The 19284-nt window shown below is 52.4% G+C and overlaps 2 protein-coding genes across 6 annotated transcripts in view; one reads left to right on the top strand and one right to left on the bottom strand.

The window, feature by feature from the left end:
• Positions 1-3277, top strand: part of CUNH19orf54 (chromosome unknown C19orf54 homolog) — a 5478-nt gene extending 2201 nt beyond the window's left edge. For 2 of the 5 annotated variants that reach the window (XM_025050757.1, XM_006905421.3), the window contains exons 2-6: positions 341-409; positions 920-1044; positions 1357-1486; positions 1576-1646; positions 2474-3277. In XM_025050757.1, the coding sequence (XP_024906525.1) occupies positions 942-1044; positions 1357-1486; positions 1576-1646; positions 2474-2811 (642 nt within the window). In that variant the 5' untranslated portion in view covers positions 341-409; positions 920-941 and the 3' untranslated portion in view covers positions 2812-3277. Of the gene's footprint in view, positions 1-340; positions 410-919; positions 1045-1356; positions 1487-1569; positions 1647-2473 lie in introns of those variants that run through there. The other 3 variants (XM_025050759.1, XM_025050755.1, XM_025050761.1) reach the window with 2 other exon arrangements.
• A 1253-nt stretch (positions 3278-4530) lies between these two features.
• The window catches only part of ITPKC (inositol-trisphosphate 3-kinase C), a 15057-nt gene continuing 303 nt past the window's right edge, over positions 4531-19284 (bottom strand). Inside the window, 7 exon segments of the mRNA XM_025050746.1 lie at positions 4531-5938; positions 7801-7872; positions 8475-8576; positions 10883-11087; positions 11989-12202; positions 14087-14174; positions 18355-19284. The exon segment at positions 18355-19284 is cut by the window's right edge and continues 81 nt beyond it. Coding sequence (XP_024906514.1) covers positions 5735-5938; positions 7801-7872; positions 8475-8576; positions 10883-11087; positions 11989-12202; positions 14087-14174; positions 18355-19284 — 1815 coding nt within the window. The 3' untranslated portion in view covers positions 4531-5734.

Raw genomic sequence — 19284 nt, 5'->3', positions numbered from 1 at the left:
CTTTCAAGAAATGTTCTTAAATAAGGCACTCTGGCTCCTAATTTGCGAAGCTTTTGCACATCTGGTTTTTACCCCTTCAATTTTCAAGAGGAGGAGTGGGGAGCAGCTGGTGGAAGGGTCATTCCCTCTGAGCAGATGAGGAAACTGAGGCTGGGGAGTGGAAGTCCTCAGCAGGCATGAAGTGGGTCAGTGACCACGCCAGGAGCTGCCCTCTTGCCTCAGGACGGCCAGACCTGTGTTCCTCTCCTTCACCATCCCTTGGCACCCCAACTCCCAGCCAAACCTCAGGGGGGACTCTAAGAGCTGGTTCCCAAGTGACTCAAGTGTGGTTCTGATTCAGTTTCAGAAGTGACTTGCAGTGGATCCTCTTTTGTGCTGACCTGCCCTCCCTCATCCAAGAAGGCCCTCAGTATGTGCCCTGATCCAGAACCCCAACTGTTTGCTGGCCGCGCACCCAAACCCCTGCCTTTGCTGTGCTTCATGAGGATTGACCCGGGAGGGTGGGAGGAGTTGGTTCATCTCATCCCAGGCAGCCTGGAGAGGACCAAAAGGGGAGGGAAGTAGAGGGGCGATTACCAGTTCCGGTCCTGGGTACTTGAGTAAACAGAGTTGGACAAATGAACAAATGAATGTGGTCCGTCATCTCTAACTCCACTTTGGCACTTACTCCTTCTGGAAGCCCAGGTGACATCTCCTCCTACCCTTCCACCCCACTTGCAGCCCTCCAGCCCTGGGCTCAGGCCTTGGCCCTCCACTCAACCATGAAGCAGAGTCAGGTCTCCCTACCTGGCCTGGGAGAGGGGAGGGAAGCTCCACAGGGCAGCCAAGCAGTTCCCCACACCCCAGTGTCCAGGGCAGAGGGGCCCCAGTAAAATGTGACTTACAGGTTGAGAGGCTGGGCTTGTTCTTTCCCCCACAGGTGCGGGCTGGTGGCCCTGTGGATGGCAGGCACTCTCCTAGCGCCACCCAGTGGCACCCCCCTGCAGAGACTCGTGCAGATCGCCATGGAGAGAGGCTACACGGCCCAGGGAGAGATGTTCTCTGGTGAGTTGGGTGCAGAAGGGTCACAAGCTGGATGGGACACTGCCAGGTATGTGGGGGGACCTCGTTCCATTCCCTTCCCACCCGGTAGAGCAGAGTACAACACGTAGACTCTGGAGCCAGGCTGCCTGAGTTCCCAGCCTGGCTCTGCCACATCCTGCTGTATGGCCCTGGACAAGCAGCTTACCCTCTGTGGGGCTCACCAAAGAGGTACTGGTGTCAGAGTGAGGTACAGAGGCATTGACCCCAGCAAGCCCTTATCATAGTGCCAGGCACACAGCAATCGTTCATTCTGTATCTGCTGTGTCCCTACAGTGGCTGACATGGGCAGGCTGGCCCAGGAGGCACTGGGATGCCAGGCAGAGCTGCTCTGCGGTGGCCTGGGCAGTCCCAACAGAGACCGAGTGCTGCAGCACCTTGTCGCTGGACATCCCTTGCTCATCCCGTATCCTACGTTAGGAAGGGAACAGGGCCAGGTGGAGATGGGTGGGCCCCGGGGCCATACCGCAGCTTTGGCCTTAACCCCAGCACCAGATATGATGAAGACTTCAACCACGAGCCATGTCAAAGGAAGGGCCACAAGGCCCACTGGGCAGTGAGCACAGGTGGGTCCCCCCTCTTGCATCCCTGGGTCCTCACCCTGGATCTCCACGACCCCCATCACCATTCCTCACATTCTCACCCTGGTACTGGCACCTGTCCAGTACCCTCAAGGAAGGGAGCAGGGCTGGGTTATCCCTGTCCCCACAAGGTAGTTGGCAAGGGCCGGGCAGGCGGCAACTGCCTCAGTGTCTGCCACTCGGGGTTTCCGCCAAGAAGCTCGGAGTGCGGACTTTTTTAATCAAACAGTCTGGACTCCACTCCCGGTCCTGCCACTTCCAGGCTCTGACTCTAGGCTTCCATGTGCCTATCTGTAAATCGAGGTGACAGTAGTACCCACCTCAGAAGCAAAGCACAAAAAAGTCTTCTAACAGCGATGCCTGGCACGTAGCCTGACTCCGTGTTAGCTGTGACTAGCATTGTCGTCATTCCGCCTGCCTAGAAGAAGGACAGATTTGTGCGCATCAGGTGGCCTAGATCAAGACTCTGTGTAGCCCCCTCATCGCTTTGACCTTGAAGCCTCCACTCTGAGCATCCCCTTCCTGGCCAGCTGGAGACGACTGGGTGACAATGTTTGCTATGTTTCATATCTCTTCTCCACCTCCCTGTGCTGACAGGCTGTAGGAAGCAGAACTCAAAATGCCTGCAGCTCTGGAGCCAGACAGCCTGACTTCAAATCCCAGCCGAACTGTATCCATTGGCCCCCGCTGACCTCTATAACATGGAGCTGAAGGCTGCCTACCCAGGAGGGCTGTGGGGGGAAGGTGCTCAGTGAGCTCCAGGACCTCGTCAGGGCTCAGCTCCCACTCACAGCCTCCCTCCCTCCTCACAGGGGTCCTGCTGGGTGTACAGGGTGTGCCAAGCCCTGGCTATGCTGAGGACCCCGAGCTGTCAGGCCTGTTCCACCCCATGCCTGACATGCCCTGCCAGCCACCATCCCTGCCAGAGGAAGACTTACCAGGAGCTGTCTACCTTCTCTGCAAGCAGGGCAAGAGTTGGCACTGCCAGCTGTGGGACTACGACCAGGTCCGGGATAGCAACATGCAACTGACGGACTTCTCACCCTCACGGGCCACCGATGGCCGAGAATACGTGGTTCCTGCTGGCGGAGTGCGGGCTGGCCTCTGTGGCCAGGCCCTGCTTCTCAGACCACGGGACCCTAGCCACTAGTGTGCTGTGGCCCTGAGCCAGAGCGACAGGGCCCAGACCCCAGCTTCTCCCTTTATGCGACAGCCCGAGGGTTTGGGCTGGATCTCTTGAGGACCTCCAGCCTGAGATCCTGCATGCAGGGCACCCCCAATCCATCCAGTCTCAGGCCTGGGCATCCTACCGCCACCCCCAAGGCCATCCCCTTAGCATCGAGCACCTATTGTAGGGGCTGGTGTCCGAGCCAGAAGCCTGACAGACGAGCTCCTTGTCCCAGGGGAGACTGATAACAACAGCTCAGACCCCATGTCCTGTCCGCCCCACCTGAATGTCATATCCATCCATTCCTCGCTGGTGACCACCCTCTTCTAAACCATCGTCATCTCTCAACATCTGCAAGAGCCTCCTCACTGGGCCCCCTGCTACTCCTCAGTGTCTGTTGACATGGGGCTAGGGCCGAGGGAGGGAAAAAAAAAAACCTCCAGAGAAACTTCTAGCAGCTCCTTGTTCACAGGATAGGGACTAAACTCCCAGCCACAGCTCACCTCTCCTCATCCCAGGCTGTTCTCACGCTTTCTGCCACCAGCCGGCCTACCTTTCGGGTCCCTGGTGCACCTCACTGCAGCCCTGTGCTAAGGGTAACTGCTCCATCATGGGAGAGGAAGAAACTTTCCCTGTAAGGTTCTTCTGGCTGGACTAATAATTACATCTACGTGAGACAGTAATGGGAGAAAATAGCCAGATTTCATACATACACATGGAAACCCACATACACGAGAGAGACCTCTCGAGAGGTTCCAAGACAGGGAAAATGAGGCATATATGCTATTCTGTGCTGTGGATCACCTTGGGGCTTCAGACCGAGGAAGGTAAGAGCCGAAGTTAAATTAGAAGTTTGCCCTGCCCTATGGATAGGTCAAAAAAGGTTAGCTCCGATAATCTTATGGAAATTCTTCTAGGTAGTTAAGGGAGAATGAGAGGTTTCCAAGGAGCCCACAGAATCTTGGTCGCCTTTAGCTCATAATCCACATGCCACAGAGGCCTATCTTGGGTGACTCATTCTCAAACCCTACACCAGTTTGGCTCCACACCACTTCCTCAGGGAAGCTTCTGTCGACCAGGACAAGGCCTCACGACCCACCTCTGTTCTGTTTGAAAACAGGAAGTATATCCGAGAGCAGGTAAATGTGCCAACCTCTTTGCCCGAGTTATCAAATCTTCCAGCCCTGTGAGGAAGGTACTAGATCCCCATTTTATAGATGGAGAGACGAGGCTTGGAGGACTGCAGTCACTGGCATAAGGTCACATGGCTTGGCAAGCAGCGGGGCCAGGATTCAAACCAAGCATCTAGTACCTACCCAGGTAACAGATTTAGAGATGTCTGAAGGGAGGAACAGACTGGGTCGCTGTTATGTCTCCAGTGCCCAGCAAAGAGGTTTAGAGAGACTACGAACCAAGTGTTTCTAATCAGAAGTGGGGAATCCATACTGGACTTGAGCCCTCCACCTGTGCCAACCCCCTCCCAGCTCTGACACTGGTCAGCACTCTGGTGCACTGTCCTGGAACCCCTGAGGGCAGGGCTTGGCGCTGTCTTGGTCACCACCGTATCCCCTGCCCTGTCCAGCACAGCCAAGCACAAGCAGCAGCTCAGTGAACTCTGAGCCTGCGTCTCCACCCCAAGCTAATGCTCAGATTGAGTTTCAAACCCACAAGCCCCAGATGCAGAAAAACAATTCCACAATGTTGGCTTTGAACGTCTGTTTATTGGGGAGTCGTGGGGGAGGCAGTGAAGCGGTGTTGCCTCCTGTTTCCCAGCACCGCCCCATCTAACTACCTGTCCCCCTCGTCAGTAGAGGAGTGTTCCCTGGAAGATGTTAGAGCTTTGGCTTGGAGGTGGTTGTCATCAGCCCAGCCTCGTGGGCCAGGAACCCAGAACAGGGACAAGATGCATCGCTCACCTCAGGGTTCTGGGGTCTTTGGTTTGGACCAGGCTACAAGCCTGGGGTCTCAGCCAGCAGCCCCACCCACCCTGCGCCTCTGGCCCCAGTTCATGGCAGGGGCCCAGGGTGGGATGGGAGCCACCCAGGGAAGGCAGCACCAATTCCCAAGCCTGCTTCCCTAAAACCGAAAGCCCTTCTTGCCACCTCCATCCACCAAGAGGAAGGAGACTTAAAAGGGCGACGGGGGAAGTCCCAAGGCTGAAGTGGTGCCCAAGGAATGAGGTTGTGCTGGTCACAGTGCTGGCACGGGATGTGGCTGCGGTTTTGGTATGCAGTGGGGTCAGAGGAATTGCCATGGGCAGGGGAGGGCAGGACAGAGTGAACTGGGCCCCACCCAGCAGCATCAGCTCTCAGGCCAGTCCTTTGGTGTCACCCTTCTCAGAGCCTCTCAGCACTTGAATGGCCCCAGATGAAGAGATGGGGCCACAACCCTCCCAGGCCGACAAGCAACTCCTGTATTTGTTCACAGATGAGGCCTGGTCCTCAGGGCACCACAGATGAAGCTGAATAGTCCCCAGTCTCAGAAGCCAACTCACAGCCCAAGGGGGCTGACAGGGAGGCAGTGATTAGTCATTCACATGGTGACAGGCCTGGTATGAGGCCTGCTGTTCTTTCAGGGTGCAAGGTTCATTGTGGCCTCCAGCAGCTCCTCAGGAATCGTCCTGGCTGGGTGGAGGGCCCAGTGTAGTTCTGACTTACGGTGAGACCCAGACACGTCACGTCCCCTCTGCAGTCTTTACAACCCCTGTATCATGCAAGGCCTGGGCACCACCTAGTCCCCAAAGCCCCTCAGCCCTTCCACAGTGGTCTTGCATGGCGTACGGCACATTCTCTCCTGTCCCGGAGGCCAGCGCCTCCATGGCTGACTTCGGGTCCCCACACACCTCAGGGCTCCTCCAGCCAGACAGGCATCACCCAATAAATAAAGCTGGCAGTGGGCCAGTGGGTCACGCCTGGGCCAGACCCTGAAGGAGGTGGATCATGTTGTCCAGACCCCAGAGGTAGCCGTCCTCACGGTTGCCCTCGGCCCAGGGAAGCCGGTGGCTGAGTGTCTGGTGGTCAGGCAGGGCCACTGTCTTGCCGAAGTCAATCATCCAGACCTTGGCCAGGCCGGTGTGGTCGTGGACAAAGAGGAGGGAGCTGCCCACCACCTGCAGGGAGAGAGACGGGAGGTTCTAGGGTGGAGCAGACATCAGCCAAGGTGCCCTCTCCCGGGTCATCGGAGCAGGGTGGATGACAGCATGGACTCTGGGGCCAGGCTGCCTGGGTTCAAATCCTGGCTCTGCTCCTTACTGGCTGTGTGGCTTTGGGCAGGTGACTTAACCTTTCTGTGCCTCTACTTCCTCATATTCAGTCGAGATAATGGAATAATGGTGCCATTTACCTCAAAGGTTGCTGTGCATACTATATGTACAAATGACTCTATACAAAGCACTTAGAACAGCTGCCGGTAGAGCAAATGCACAATAGATGTCAACCAGTCTCCTCTTTCAAGCTGAAGTACAAACTCAAATGCCTGCAGGACCCCCTGAATGGGTCGAGAGAGCCCGGCGGGGACTAAGGAAGTCCCGTGGGAAGGCGCAGCAGCTATGCAGCCCCAGAGAACTGCTGTTAGTGACCCCCAGGCAAGTGGCTTCCTTTCTCCAGGCCGCAGTTTACGCATCTGTAGAATGGGGATGATGGTCACGGCCTCACCTCCGGGGGTCGCTGGCAGCATTCCATGATCCACAAACTCATCAGCTGCCTGTGGGGCTTGGCATGCAGCCCTCAGAGATGCTGATCCTGTTTTTCTAGTTAGAAACACTAGTTTCCTTGCCTTCATCTAACTCTAGGTTTGCATATCCCTCCCTTCTAGTCAGGTTTCAAACTCCCACTGCCCCCAGAGAACCCAGAGGCCGGGGCAGGTGAGCAGGCGCCCGTGGGAAGAGGCAGACACTGCCCTGCTCTGGACGGCTGCCGGCACGTGGTGAGTGGCCCGGTGCTGCCAGGTCTCCCACACACCAAGGAAAACGAAATCTCGAATTTGGTGTGAAGTCTCACGTTTTAAATGTTGCCGACTCATTTTTCAAAATATTAAGTCACCATACAGGTGAAACCAAACATGAAGACAGAAGAGATGGAGTCCCCAGGCCTTCTCTTTGTGACTTGTGTGTAAAGCCCAAAGGCAGTGACAAGGACAATGAGGGTGACGTTTGATGATAAGAAACATGACAGTAACAGCGGCACGTACTGAGGGTTGACTATGGGCCACGCTTCCTCAGTATTAATCCACTTAACCTTCCCCACACCCAGGAGACAGGTCCACCATCGCCCCATCCTGAGGGTCGGGTCAGCAGACAGGCCTGCAGAGCTGAGGTTTGAACCTGGGCTGGCCTGACTCCCAGATTGGGGCTCTTCCAGCAGTGATAGCAGGAGAAAGAGGTCAGAGGGGCTTGAGGGGGAGGTGGAAGAGCCTGGACAAAGGCAGTGAGGAGAGGGTACACGCAGTGCTGGTCACTTCTCAGACTTTCTGAGACAGCCCCAGAGAGGTGACTATTTCCACAGAGACACAGGCTGTGGAAGGGGGAGAGAGGGGAAGGGGGAGAGCCACTGAGGAATGCAAATGACAATAATTATAAATAATTATGATTGCAAAGTACTTATAAGAGCTAGGAGTTAAACACGCTCCTGTGCTCCAAGTGGCACTCGACGGGTGCTCGTGTCACATCTCAGTGGCCCTGTAAGGAAGGGACTAGTGTTCTTCCCAGTTAGGAGAAAACCGAGGCCCGAGAGGTCACACAGCAGAGCCAGCCTTCATCCCAGGCCACCTGGCTTGAGTCTATGCCCCCAACTCTCCAACTTCCTTGAAATCCCCTGTGCCGCCTACCCTAAAAACGCACACCCCAACACCTGAGGTCTCCTTTTAGTAGCTTTAGCCTGTAACTCTGTTGGCTGCTTCTCCTCAGTGCCACATGAACCCCAACAGCCCCCCCACACACAGGGCCTCTACTCCCATGGCGGCTGGGGCTCACACCTCGTGGGTCCTGAAGAAGGGGGAGTTCTCCAGAGCCTCGCGGAGTTCTTCCAGGCGTGCCACGTACTTTCTCTGTGTGTGAGAAGGAGGATTTCTTGGTTAGCATAGGGACTTTATGGGTCTTTTCCCGCCTTGAGTTCTGACCTTGCCCGAGGCCCCCAAAGGAGAGGGCAGGCCCAGCCAGGATGGGATAGGGGAGCCATGAGGAAAATGGGAGGAAGGATTGGATGCATCGGGGTGGCCCAGACAAGAGTGCTGTTAGTAGATTACATGAATACCCACAATTCCTAGCACTTCTCCCACCAAGGGGTAGAATCTGTTTCCCTTTAACCTAGGCTTGGTCCTATGACTTGCTCAGGCTAACAGAACATGGGAGGAATGATGGTGGCCCAGCCATCAGGAGGCCTTGCATTTTCACTTGTTCTCTTGGCCACCGTGAGAACAAGCCAGGCCACCCTGCTGGATCATGAGAGACAAGTGGTCAAGACCACCAGACATGTGAGCAGGGCCATCCTAGATCAGCCGGCCCTGGCTGAGCCCCAGCCGACCAAGGATAGTGAGCAACACCAGCCAGAATCTGCCAGCCTCGGCCCTAAGCAAAAGACCAGTGACTTGGGAACAATGACGGCAGTGGTGCTAAGCTGCTACATTTGGGACATTGCTATTCCGCTCACCAGGATTCCACGGTTCCCGTCCATGAAGTCCTCCAACACCTTTGTCACCTGCTCCAGCTCCTGTGTCTTCTTAAAGTTGGTGTTACAGGTCCCATCGGCTTTCTGCAGGGTAAAGGGTGAAGGCACAGTGTCATAAGTCTTCCTTCCCATGCCCAACACCAAGGAGCCTCAGGCCCTCCTGGAGCCACCTCCCTGCCTCCGTGCTCACTTGCTGTTCGGCAGAAGCCAGCCCACCTGCCCAGCCCAGATCAATCCAGCCTCAAGTCATATTCCTGAGCAGCCAGTGCCTCCAAATCTAACCTTGAACCCCCTGGTTGAGCCAGTCTAGCCAAGTGGGCTTCGGAGGGGGGTAAATCTGGCTTTGAATTGTGACTCTGTGCCTTCCTAGCTGGGTGGCTTTAAGTAAGTCCCTTCACCTGTCTCAACCTCTCTTTCGTCATCTGGAAAATGGAAATTTACTAAAGCTGATGTAAGGATTAGAGGAGATTGGGTATGTAGGATGCACAGCGCAGTGCCTGGCACATAGTAAGAAAGCACTCAATGAATGAGACTAGAGGTTTTGTTTTGTTTTGTTTTGTTTATGTCTGGGAAGGACACAGAGAAGCCACCTGAGTCCTACTGCCATGCTGTGCCAGGTGCCATGTGGACACTGGTAACATGGAGGTAAAAAGACAGACACCGTCAGATGAAAGAAGCAAATATTAAATGAGAACATCACAAAAGGAGATAAGAATAACAAAGAAGTATAGAGAACTATGAGGAGGTAAAGAGAGGGTCCGATCTAGTAGGGAGGGCTTCCTGGAGGAAATGGAATTTAACCCACTTCCCACTTGCCCCGAGAATACTCACCAGTGGCACTCGCAACTACAGCGTTTACTCTGAGGTATCTCGCGGATTACAGACCTAACCTCACCTCCAAAGTGTGCCACAAAATATCTCACTTTTATTATTATTTTCGCATCACTCTGGTGTATTTTATAGTCTTTGGAAACAAATGACATCATCCTTTTTAGTGCATTCTGTTTTTAGTAGTGGTATTTCCAGTAACAAAATATTGTAATTCTCGATCGCTGAAAATGTCAAATCCTAGAAAATGTAGCATTCCTACACGTGATGGTAACATCGTTCTCGAAGATTCGTTTGATGAATTCGAGTTATGCATACATTTCAGTTACATTAGGATTAGAGACAAGTTCTATTTAGAAATAATTCCAAGAACAGTTTTTATATTTCATTTTCACAGTGAGAACCAGATTTGCTTCAGCCTCAAAGAGCATGTCTATGTAAAATTAAATTAACGCTGGCAGTGAGCTAGACTATTTTTTTTCTAATTGGAAATGGGTTAAAAGAGGTGGGAAAATGACTGGGAGCCAAGCAGTGCAACAGCAGGGGGAAGAGCAGTCCTGGCACAGGGAACAGCATGTGCAGAGGCCCTGTGGCAGGAGAGCAGGACCTTTTCAAGGAGATGAAGTGCTTCACTGAGGCCTAAAAGTAGACAAGGAGGGAGGGAGGAGTGAGAGGTGAGGCTCGACTCTGGAGAGCCCACTAGGCCAGGGAACTTCTCATTAAGGTCCTAGGGAACCACGGAAGGGTTTTGAATAGGAGAAAGACATAGCTTGATCTGCAACTTAGAAAGATGGCTCCAGCGAGGCCATGGGGGAACAGGTACTCTCATACATCACCGGTGGGATACACAAACGTGCAACACCTACAGAAGGAATTTGGCAATCTCTAGCAATATTCCCCATGCATTTCATCTTTGACCCAGTAGTTCAGCTTCTGGGAATCTAGTCTACAGCTAAACCTTCGCACTAGCTAAATGTCTTAGGTACAAAGTGATCCACTGAGGCATTGTTTATCGTGGCAAAAAAATGGAAACAGGGGTCAAATATGTGGTGACAGAAAGAAATCTAACTATGAGAGGGAACACAAAATGCCTTATTGTTAAATCGTACACCTGAAACTTACTGGATTTTGTTAACCAATGTCACCAAAAATAATATTAAAAAATAAAAAATAAATTTAAAAAAAATGGAAACAACTCAGATGGCCATCTATAGGGGACTGTGGCATATCCACAAAGAGCTATTATAGCTGGAAGGAAAAGAGAGGGATTTTTTTTGGGAAAGAGAGAGAGAGAGAAGAAAGTCTTTTTCCATAAGGGGGATAAAGGATCACTCTAGCTGCTGTGTTGGAGGATGGATCAGAGGAGGCTGGGGCAAGAGAAGTCGGGGTCAGACTAGGGCAGGGCCACGGGAAGGGAGAAGAAGATGGAATGAAAAGATGCTCAGGCATCTCCAGATCTTGCTCATTTCTAGCTCTCCCTGACATCCATCTAGTTCCAAAAAGCCCTGCCTAGATCTAGTTCCCCGCCCTTTCACGACAGGCTAGCAGCTCCCGGCCCTCACCTTGATGCCCTCAATCCGGAAGCCCAGGGTGGAGGTAGAGCTCACGGTCTCCCTCCACTGCATGTAGCGGGGCTTGGTGACCGCACCCTGGGCATGTTCCTCAGGGGTGGGGGCCCCAGGGTCCACAGCCACCATCTTTTCATACATGTCCTTCCGGGGCCGGGGCCGTTCTCGAGCCTTCACCAGCTCCTCCTCTAGGTAAGTCCTGGGACACAGAGGAAATTATGAAGAACGAAGCTGGAGGACTTACATCCATAACATCAAGTCATGATATAAAATTACAGCGTGGCACAAGAATAGACAAACACATCAGTGGACCAGAACAGAGTCCACAAACAGACACACAAGTACATTCACCCAATTTATGACAAAGAAAGCACTACAATTCAGTGAGTAAAGTGAAGCCCTTTCAAGAAATGGTGCTGGGTCAATAGGATATCCACGTGGGGAGGCGGGGGGCGTGGGGAAACACCTCAATCCCTACCTCACACCATAAAGAAAGTTAGTTCTAGGTGGACTGCAGATCTAAATGTAAAAGTTAAAACTTATACATCTTGTACGAGAAAACAGGAGAGCTTCATGATCTTGGAGTAAGCATTTCTTAAACACAGAGCTACTGATCATAATGAAAAAAACTGACAAACTGGACTAAATTAAAAGTACTCTGTTTATCAAAAAACACTATTAAGAGAGTGAAACGGGAGAGTTGGAGATGTGTGTGTGTGTGTGTGTATTTCCAACAAAGGACCCATATCCAGAATATAGAAGGAATTACACATCAAAAAGAAAAAGACAGACAGCCTAATAGAGAAATGGGCAAAATATTCAAACAGGCACTTTTCAAAAGAGGATTTCCAAGTGGCCAATCAATGTTCGTCGTCTTTGGTCATCAGAGAAACAGAAATTAAAACCATAATGAGACGCTCACCAGAATGGTTAAAATGAATAAAACGGGTAATATCTAGTGTTGAGAAAACAGAACAACTGGAGCTCTCATGTAGTGCTGGTGGGAATGGACAATCGCTTCGCAGGTCGACCTGGCACTTTCATCAGGCATGCCCGCCCCCGACCTTCCACCTTTGCCTCATGGCTATCCCCGGCCCCACCTGCTGCCCATCTTGCAGTCCATGATGGAGGGACTCTCGAAGTCCGCCAGGAGATCTTCCATCTGATTGAAGGCCTGGCCACCCCGCTGGACCACACCATAGTAGGTTGGCACAAAAGGCCGCAGGGGGTCATTCATCAGCTGTTCCAGGCTGCGCTGTTCACACTGACAGAAACGCTTTAGAATCCGACCATCCTCTCCCGCCTGGAAGTTCCCTATGAGCAGCACAGTCAACGAGAGGGTCAGGAATTGTATCAGCAAGAGAATCCCCTCATGTCCTGTATGCATCAGATCCTGGCCACCGTCATTTTTGCCCGACCCTTCTGCAATGCCTTCTCTCCCTCCCCGCAACTCTCAAAATCTTGGCCAGGGGTGGCACAGGAAGGGCCTATTTCTGTTCTTTGTTTAAACAAGGTCTTCTTCACACCAGATTGCATCCTTATTTGTTTTGTAATTTCGGATTGTGAGCACATGATCAGCTGTGGGAATTTTTGTGAGATCTCACTTGAGAACCTGACTCTTCAGAGCAGACGTGCATTTGTTTCTTTCTGCCTGGAGTCCCAGAGTGCTAACAACTGGGGCCCATTTAAGTTAATTTACAAATCTAGCACTTCTTGGACCATGCAGATAGTATAGATTAAAATTTCAAGTTCTTATTGAGGTAGATTGTGTTTTTCAGATTATATTTTCCAAAGATGGCTGCAATAATAACTCCTGTCTCACGTATTAACCATTCCCCAGCAAGAACTGGACTCTCATTCTTCTCCCCTTTAATCTGAGAGGCTTATGGCAGAAGCAACACTATATAATCTCAGAGTCAAGGTCATAAAAGGAGATGCATGCAGCTTCCACGTTGTTGGCATAGACACTTGGCGGTCCTGAGCTGCCATGTAAGAAATCTGGCTATTCGAAGCCACCATATTATGAGGAAGCCCAAGCAGCTACATGGAGAAGCCACATCTAGGCTGTCCAGCCGGCAGCCCGAGCTGAGACACAGCCAACAGTCAACATCGATCGCCAGGCATGTGGGTGGTTAACCCTCCAAAAGTTTCCAGCCTACAGCCTTTAAGTTGTCCTAGCTGAGCAGAGCAGTGACAAGCCATCCCTGCCACACTCTGTCCGAATTCCTAACCCAAAACCTATGAGAATAATAAAATGGTTGTTTTATTCCTTAACTTTTCTTTTGTAAACCACCACAAAGTTTTAAGGTACTTTGTTTTTTGTTTTAACTCAGCAATAGTGACTAGGATGCATAGACCATCTCTGTTTACAGTTTCAGGGGGATCCTGCCTTTTCTCTGACTCGGATCTAAGGTTGAACAAGGCAGATGAGTTCACTTCCTGTCTCCCTTTGCTAGTGGGCATGGTTTGTCTAGTTCAGCTCGCTGCCGTTTTGTAAGTAAAGTTTTATTGGAACAGACAGGCTCACATGTTTACGTATTATCTATGGCTGCTTTTGTGCTGCCACAGCAGAGTTGAATACTTGTGACAGAGACTGTAGAGCCCAAAAAACCTAAGGTATTTATTATCGAGCCCTTTACAAAAAAATGCTACATGTTAGGCATTGTACTTCTATGTGCTAGAGACATTGTGCTCTGTGCCAGGAAAAAACTGTGATAGCTTTTGTTTACCAGGGCCTCCTATGATCTGAACACAGAGCAAAGACATGGAATGATGACTTCCATTCGTGAGGGGCCTGTGTCTCAGTCTCGATATGCATTTTTGATTTTAACCCTTCAGTTAACCCTGCAAAAAAGGTACGATTGCTTCCACGTAACAGGAACTGAGGGAACTGAGGCCCAGCGAGGGAAAGAAACTTGCCCAGGGTCACTCACAAATAAAAAGCAGAACTAGGATTTCATCCCAGGCCCATCTGTCCCCAGAACTGAAGATTTACCCCCCAACACCGGGATAACGGGGAACAGCCCTCCACCCTGATGTATGAATGGCCAGGCCCCATGAGGTGGGGACCGCCACCAAGCCCATTTTATGGATGGGAAAACTAAACTACAGAGAGTAGCTCTGTGGCTTTCCTTCCCCAGCCCAGGCGCCTCTGCGCAGCCCTGTCTCGCCCCCACCGCCCCCGCCCCCTGCTCTCACCAGCGTGTCCGGACAGCTGGACCCAAGGGTAGGAGCCCGCAAAGGGTGAATACTTCAGAGACGTCTTCGGCTTCTTCCACGGTTTGTTCTGTGTGGGGCAGAGCACGGCAGGGTCAGGGCTGAGGCCAGGGAGGGAAGGGGATGAGGGGTGCTGCCGTGAGAGGAAGAAAGGTGGACTTGGGGCCTTTCCAGCCAGAAGGCTTCCTGAGATCACTGCTCCTGAGCTCGCTGGGGTGAGCCAAGCCCAGATACCCCGGCAATCAAAAGACCCCCCAAAGGCCTCCATAAAGTAGGGGAAGGGTCTCTGTCCATTTCTCCCTGTCATCACTTCCTTTAAATCTGTGTCTCTCTGTCCTTCCTGAATGAGTAAAGATATGCCAGGTTTTGTCGCAGTAACAAGCAATCCCCCCCGCCCCTACATATACACACCAAAAACTTAGTAGCTTCGTCTCTGTCCCAAAACCAAGTCAGACCTTCCAGGGGAAATGACAGAGGCAGGAGTTGATGGATGGGGGCCAAATCGCAGAGAGAGAAGAAACCTAGACAGATGACAAAGTGACGACAGAGACAGACAGACATGGACAAAGACAGACTGCAGCAGCCTGAGAGCTGCTCACCAAATAGCTCCAGTCCCCGCCTTGCAGGCATGTCCCTGCCCTCTTGAACTTAGGTTACTGACTTGCTTTGGCCAATGAAATATGAGCAGAAGTATCGCTTTTGGGTGGAAGCCTTTAAGTCGATGTGTGACTCTCCATGTTCTTTTTCCTCGTGTAGAAAGGGGTAAAAAGAGAAATGGAGACTTCCTCGGCCCCCTCATGCCGCAGACCTCGGTCATTGTGAATTACAAACAAAATTATCCTTTGTTCTTCCAAGTCATTAAGTTTTGGGGGTTGTTTGTTCCTACAGCAAATCCTGACCTATTCTGACTATTATAGAGATAGATATGCATTACTAGAAGAGAAAGAACGAAAGAAATGTGGAAAGACAAAAAGGGAGACACAGATACAAAGTAATGGCAGAGAATGAAAAAGATGGAAGTGGAGAAAAACAGAGGCCGCAACAGAAAACCAGAGAAGCGAAAACGAGGATTTAGTTGTATCATGCGGACTCGACCAAGAGCTTCTTGAGACTCAGTATCTGATTCAAATGCATATGTGTGCAGCACATGAACACACACACACACACACACACACACACACACACTGCTCCAAGCACACAGCAGGCCTTTAGCAGGTGTTGGGAGAATGGGGCATCTCCAGAAAAAGAAGCTGTGTGGCTCGTCCCATCCCCCACACCCTGCTCCCACCACCCTGGGGTCAAGGCCACATTCTCTTCTACCCCTTCAGAGTCCAGCCACCTAGCAGACATCTAACTGAGGTGGGAAGGTCAAGCAGGGCCAGGGTGTTGGACTGCAGGATTCAGGAAGAGCTGTTCTCTCCCCCTCTCCAGCTGCCTGAGTGGAGAGGAGGTGATTAATAAGGTTCCTGTTTACTAAGCACCTGGAACATTCCAGGCATAATGACAAAGACGCAATGTGCCATAACCTACTTAATCCTAAAAACACAACCCCAGGAAGACTGTTGACTCTGCTACAGAGGAAGAAACAGAGGCTCAGGGGGTGAGGTCACTTGCCCTACTCACACAGCACAGTTCTACGTCTGGTTGTACCTCTGTTCTGACCCGCTCTCCTGGGCTCACCCACTACACCCCTGCTAGACTACAAGCTCAGAAGGCAGGGACTGTGGTTGCCATGGTTACGACTGTGTTCTAGCCCATGGCTAGGCACATAATAAGTGATCCAAAAACACCGTGTGGATAGAAGATTGGCTGAAACTGTCTTTTCTTGTTTTTTATCATAAGCAGATTCAGTATCCTCTCTGTTTTTTTTAGATTTGACAGTTAATGTGGATTGGTTTCACGGTGGTCTCAAGTCACATGCCCCCTCCTCCAGAAAGCCCTCTCCAACACCCAGGTCTGGCCAGTCACCTCCTCTGGACTCCCACAACCCCCTGGGCTTCCCCCATCCCAGCTCTGACCACTCAGAGCTGTCAAAGCCCGGTGATGGGTCCGTTTCCTCCACTGGCCTGGGAGCATCATGAGGGCAGTGCCTCGGTCACTGTTGTGTCCCCAGCAAAGCCAAATGGGGCCAGACACATAGCGGGGGCTCAGGGACTGTTTGTTTTCTGATAAGGAAGACAGGATGGATGTGAGAAGGAAGGAAGTGGGAAGGAAAGGAAGAAAGTCGCTGGGCCTTTAAGGTCAGATGGGATTTCCAAATAAAGCGAGAAGGAAGCGAGAAGGAAGCGAGAAGGAAGTGAGGGTGTTCTGGGCAGTGGGAACAGCTTGAGCAATGAGTGGAGGCAGGACGGCGGCAGGGTGCTCGAGGAACAGTGTGTACTTCGGCTTTGTGACAGCAAGAGAATAGGGGAGGGGGAGAAGGGAAGCTGAACGTGGGAAGGAGCCTGGAGACAGGAAGCTCTGAACATAGCACTGAACTCCTGATCACTATCGGAAAGGCCCTGGGGAGCCATGGAAGGCGCTGGAGCAGAGAAAGTTCCAAAGTTGATCAGAGGTGGGCCACGGAGAAGGCTTCCAGAGGGATGAGGAAAAACTGGAGACAGGGAGCCTGGGAGGAAAGTACCCTTAGGGACAAATCCACACACAGCAGGGGTTAAGATGACTGGGTCTTAAACTCAGTCAGAACTGAGTTAGCATCCTGGCTCCCACCGGACTTAGACAGTCCTAAGCAAGCGACCTCCATTCTCTAGACTCAGTTCCCTCATCTGTAAAATGGAGATAATAACCATCCCAATCTCACAGTGCTGCTATAAGGGTTCAAAGAGTGAACACATATAAAGTACTTAGAAAAGTGCCCGGTATCCAGTTTGAATCTCAGCTCTGCGTCTTCCAAGCTGTTGACCTTGGACAAGTGTCTTGACCTCTCTGTGCCTCAGTTTTCCCATCTACAAAATGGGATGATAATAATCTCTAACTCCCAGGGCTGTTGTGAAAATTAAATGAGTTAATACGAGCGAGGAGCTTAGCACAGGGCTGGGCTGCTATGTTTTCTTCACTTACTTCAAGCTCAGCTGTTTTGAGATGCCAAGGAGATGAGAAAATAGGCAGAGGGAACGGCAATGGCAGATGGCCTGTGGGTCGCTGCCTTGCTCTGGCACAGGCAGGCTGAGGCAGGTCTGTCTCTCACACCTGTGGCCACATGTGTGAGCATGTTTCTAAGGGAGGCATGTGGGATGAGGGGGGCTCAGGGCGGACTCCAGCTAGAGTCCCGAACAGTGCAAGGGCCCACGCCAGGCTCTCACACTTGCCTCTGCAATGACCCTCCCTTCTGAACCTGCCCTGCCGGCCCTCCTGATTCACCAGGGGAGAACCAGGGGAGAGCCGCACCCAAGCCGGGGGTGAGGGTGGAGGATGTAAACAAGCCTGCTGGGGGCCCTCTGGGGAGCTGGAGGACAATGGGGAGACGGGAGGGTACCTGGCTAGGCTGGGGGTCCCTTAGCATTTTGGGTGCACACAGCCCTTTGTGAATCTGAAAAGAGCTGGGGCTCACTCTCTACAGAAGTGAATGGGCTAAGGGTGGTGAAGGTTCATGACCCCTTAAGGCAGCCAAAGGCCCCAGACTAAGAAATTTGGGGTAGAAAGTATACTTTTCCTGTCCCTCTATACAACTGCTCTTCACATTTTGGGGTCACAGATACACTCTCCAGAAGATCCGAGAGAAGCCATAGACCCTTGCTGTAAAAATGTGTGTCTACACCCACAGACTCACACGATCACACCATTTCAGGGGGTCCTGGGTGGCATGAAGTCAGCCAGTAGTCAGTCATCTTTGGGGTAGAAAGTATACTTTTCCTGTCCCTCTATACAACTGCTCTTCACATTTTGGGGTCACAGATACACTCTTCAGAAGATCCGAGAGAAGCCATAGACCCTTGCTGTAAAAATGTGTGTCTACACCCACAGACTCACACGATCACACCATTTCAGGGGGTCCTGGGTGGCATGAAGTCAGCCAGTAGTCATCCCTTTTAGACTCCAGGACTGGAGGCAGCGAGTGAGGGAGAAAGGATTAGGAGGGTGTCCTGCCCGGAGTGAGTTAGTAACCCAGCTGCCATAGGGAGGAAGGTCAGCAGATGGAAGAGGTGCCTGGAGATGAACTGCTGGTAGGTGCTAGAGAACTTCTCAAAGCAAAGGCAGGGGGAGAAAGGGTTGGGGGGATGTGGCTTAAGGACAGGATGGGTCCCACTCACCCCAGACCTGTCCTCAGGGTCGCTGGCACCTCCACCCCCGGCAACCACGTCATCCTCAGACTCGTCGAAAGAGGAGGCAGAGGAAAAGCCGCCACTGCCCACCTCAGCCCGGGAGGGGAGTCCTACTGGTTGAGCCTCAGGCTCTGGGGTTTCAGGAGTGATGATGAGGCAGGGCACAGGGGTCAGGGGGCTAAACTCCAGGTGAGAGTACAGGTGAGTCACCAACTCCCCAAGTTCTGATTCCGCTAATGGGCCATCTTGGCTGGGCTTCCCCAAAAGGCAGTCTATCCCAGGCTCTGTCTGGGGTCCATGAGTGGCTTGTGTCTGTGCACCATCAGTGCCAGGCTGTGTCCAGGAGCCACCAGTTTGAGGCTTTCTCCCAGGGCCTTCAGTATACTGTTGTGTCCTGGAGCCATCAATGTACAATTTCTTCCAGGAGCCATCAGCATTTGGCTCTGTTGAGGGACAGGCCCCCTCTGACTGAGTCCGGAGGCCGGACCTCTTCTGGTGGGTCCAGAGGTTATTAGCCCAGAGCTTGGCCTTCTCTGTTTGGGTCCGTGACCCATGTATTTCTAGCTCTGTCCAGTGTCCATCAACGCCGGGCTGCGTCCAGAGGCTGGCACTCTCTGGCTGAGACTGGAGGTCGGACCTGCGTGGATCAGCCGAAAATCCATCTGTCCCAGTCTCCGTCCAGGGACCGGCTGTCTCCAGCTCTGACCAGTGGCTGCGCCTTTCTGGATGTGTCCGGAGGCTGGACCTCTCTGGCTCCGTCTTTTGGCTGGGCCGCTCCGTCTCCACTCCGAGGCCAGCTGCTTCATGCTCAGCCTGTCCGTCTGTCCCCGGCTCAGGCCCGAAGCCAGACCTCTCTCGCTCGGTGTGGAGACAGGACACCTTGGTCCTGGGCCGGGGCCCGCCCCCCTCCGGCAGCCC

The sequence above is a fragment of the Pteropus alecto genome, unplaced genomic scaffold (genome assembly GCF_000325575.1).
Source record: "Pteropus alecto unplaced genomic scaffold, ASM32557v1 scaffold271, whole genome shotgun sequence".
In the NCBI taxonomy this organism is placed as follows: domain Eukaryota; kingdom Metazoa; phylum Chordata; class Mammalia; order Chiroptera; family Pteropodidae; genus Pteropus; species Pteropus alecto.
This window is presented reverse-complemented; position numbering and strand designations above follow the sequence as displayed.